The sequence below is a fragment of the Rhagoletis pomonella genome, unplaced genomic scaffold, assembly GCF_013731165.1.
Source record: "Rhagoletis pomonella isolate Grant_MI unplaced genomic scaffold, Rhpom_1.0 Rhpom_scaffold_29776, whole genome shotgun sequence".
NCBI classification, from domain to species: Eukaryota; Metazoa; Arthropoda; class Insecta; order Diptera; family Tephritidae; genus Rhagoletis; species Rhagoletis pomonella.
The window spans coordinates 1-832 of NW_023488193.1; the positions used below are offsets into that span (position 1 = coordinate 1).

At 43.5% G+C, this 832-nt stretch overlaps 1 protein-coding gene across 1 annotated transcript; it reads right to left on the reverse strand.

Annotated features, from left to right (window-relative positions):
• Positions 1–91: 91 nt before the first annotated feature.
• Positions 92–556, reverse strand: LOC118732831 (salivary glue protein Sgs-3-like; the record flags this gene model as incomplete). The annotated part of the gene is made up of 1 exon (XM_036461939.1): positions 92–556. A coding segment is annotated over one exon (450 nt), but the record flags the coding sequence as incomplete, so codon positions are not given.
• Positions 557–832: the final 276 nt, after the last annotated feature.

Sequence of the window (832 nt, forward strand, 5' to 3'; positions counted from 1 at the left end):
TTTTTCAGTGCCAGTTGAAACTTAGATTAAGTAAACTGATTTTAAATTGAACAACTGGCTGACATTTGATTGGCTTAGCTTAGTTTGAATCAGCCAGATCGGGCGTTTAAACTGAAAAACTGGCCCTATGAATACTACGATGCTTACCTTTGGTCTCATAAGTGAAGTTCAATTGTGCCGCCAAGTGTATGATAATGCAGCTGGAATTCCATTTGCCAGTTTCTGGTGCTGGGAAAGGCGCTGGTGCGGGTGTAGTGGTAATGGGCGCAACCGTGGTGGTATTTGGTGCAGCTGTTGTTGTAGTTGTAGTGGTCGATGTTGTGGTTGGTGCTGGGGTTGTTGTTGGCGCTGGTGTTGTTGTTGACGTTGTGGTAGTTGTAGTGCTGGTCGAGCTACTGCTTGACGTAGTTGCTGGCGTAGTTGTCTTGGGTTTTTCTACACCTTCCTCTTGCCCAGCAATGGGTAAGGCTGCAGCGGCATCAGGTAATGTGGCATTCTTCAAGGTCACATCGATTTGGGCAGCTGCAATGAGGAAATGAGAGATGTTAAGGTTTGACTTTTTTTTAATAATTCTAACATAAGGCTATTTTAATATAATTTTCAAGTTGTTGTTGTTGTAACAGCATACAAATTTCCCAAAGAGTGTGATGCTGGAGTGACAGTTCTTGGCCAGATATAAATCTGGGACGTTCCTGTTACTTAAAGCGGACTCGCGTGTTGTGTCATTTTCAAGTCAACCAATGCAGATGATTGAACATACATATTTCGAGCTAGGGTGGCGGATTGAACCGCCCGTTTTATGTGTGCTAATAGAGTCAAGATTCATCCTGGA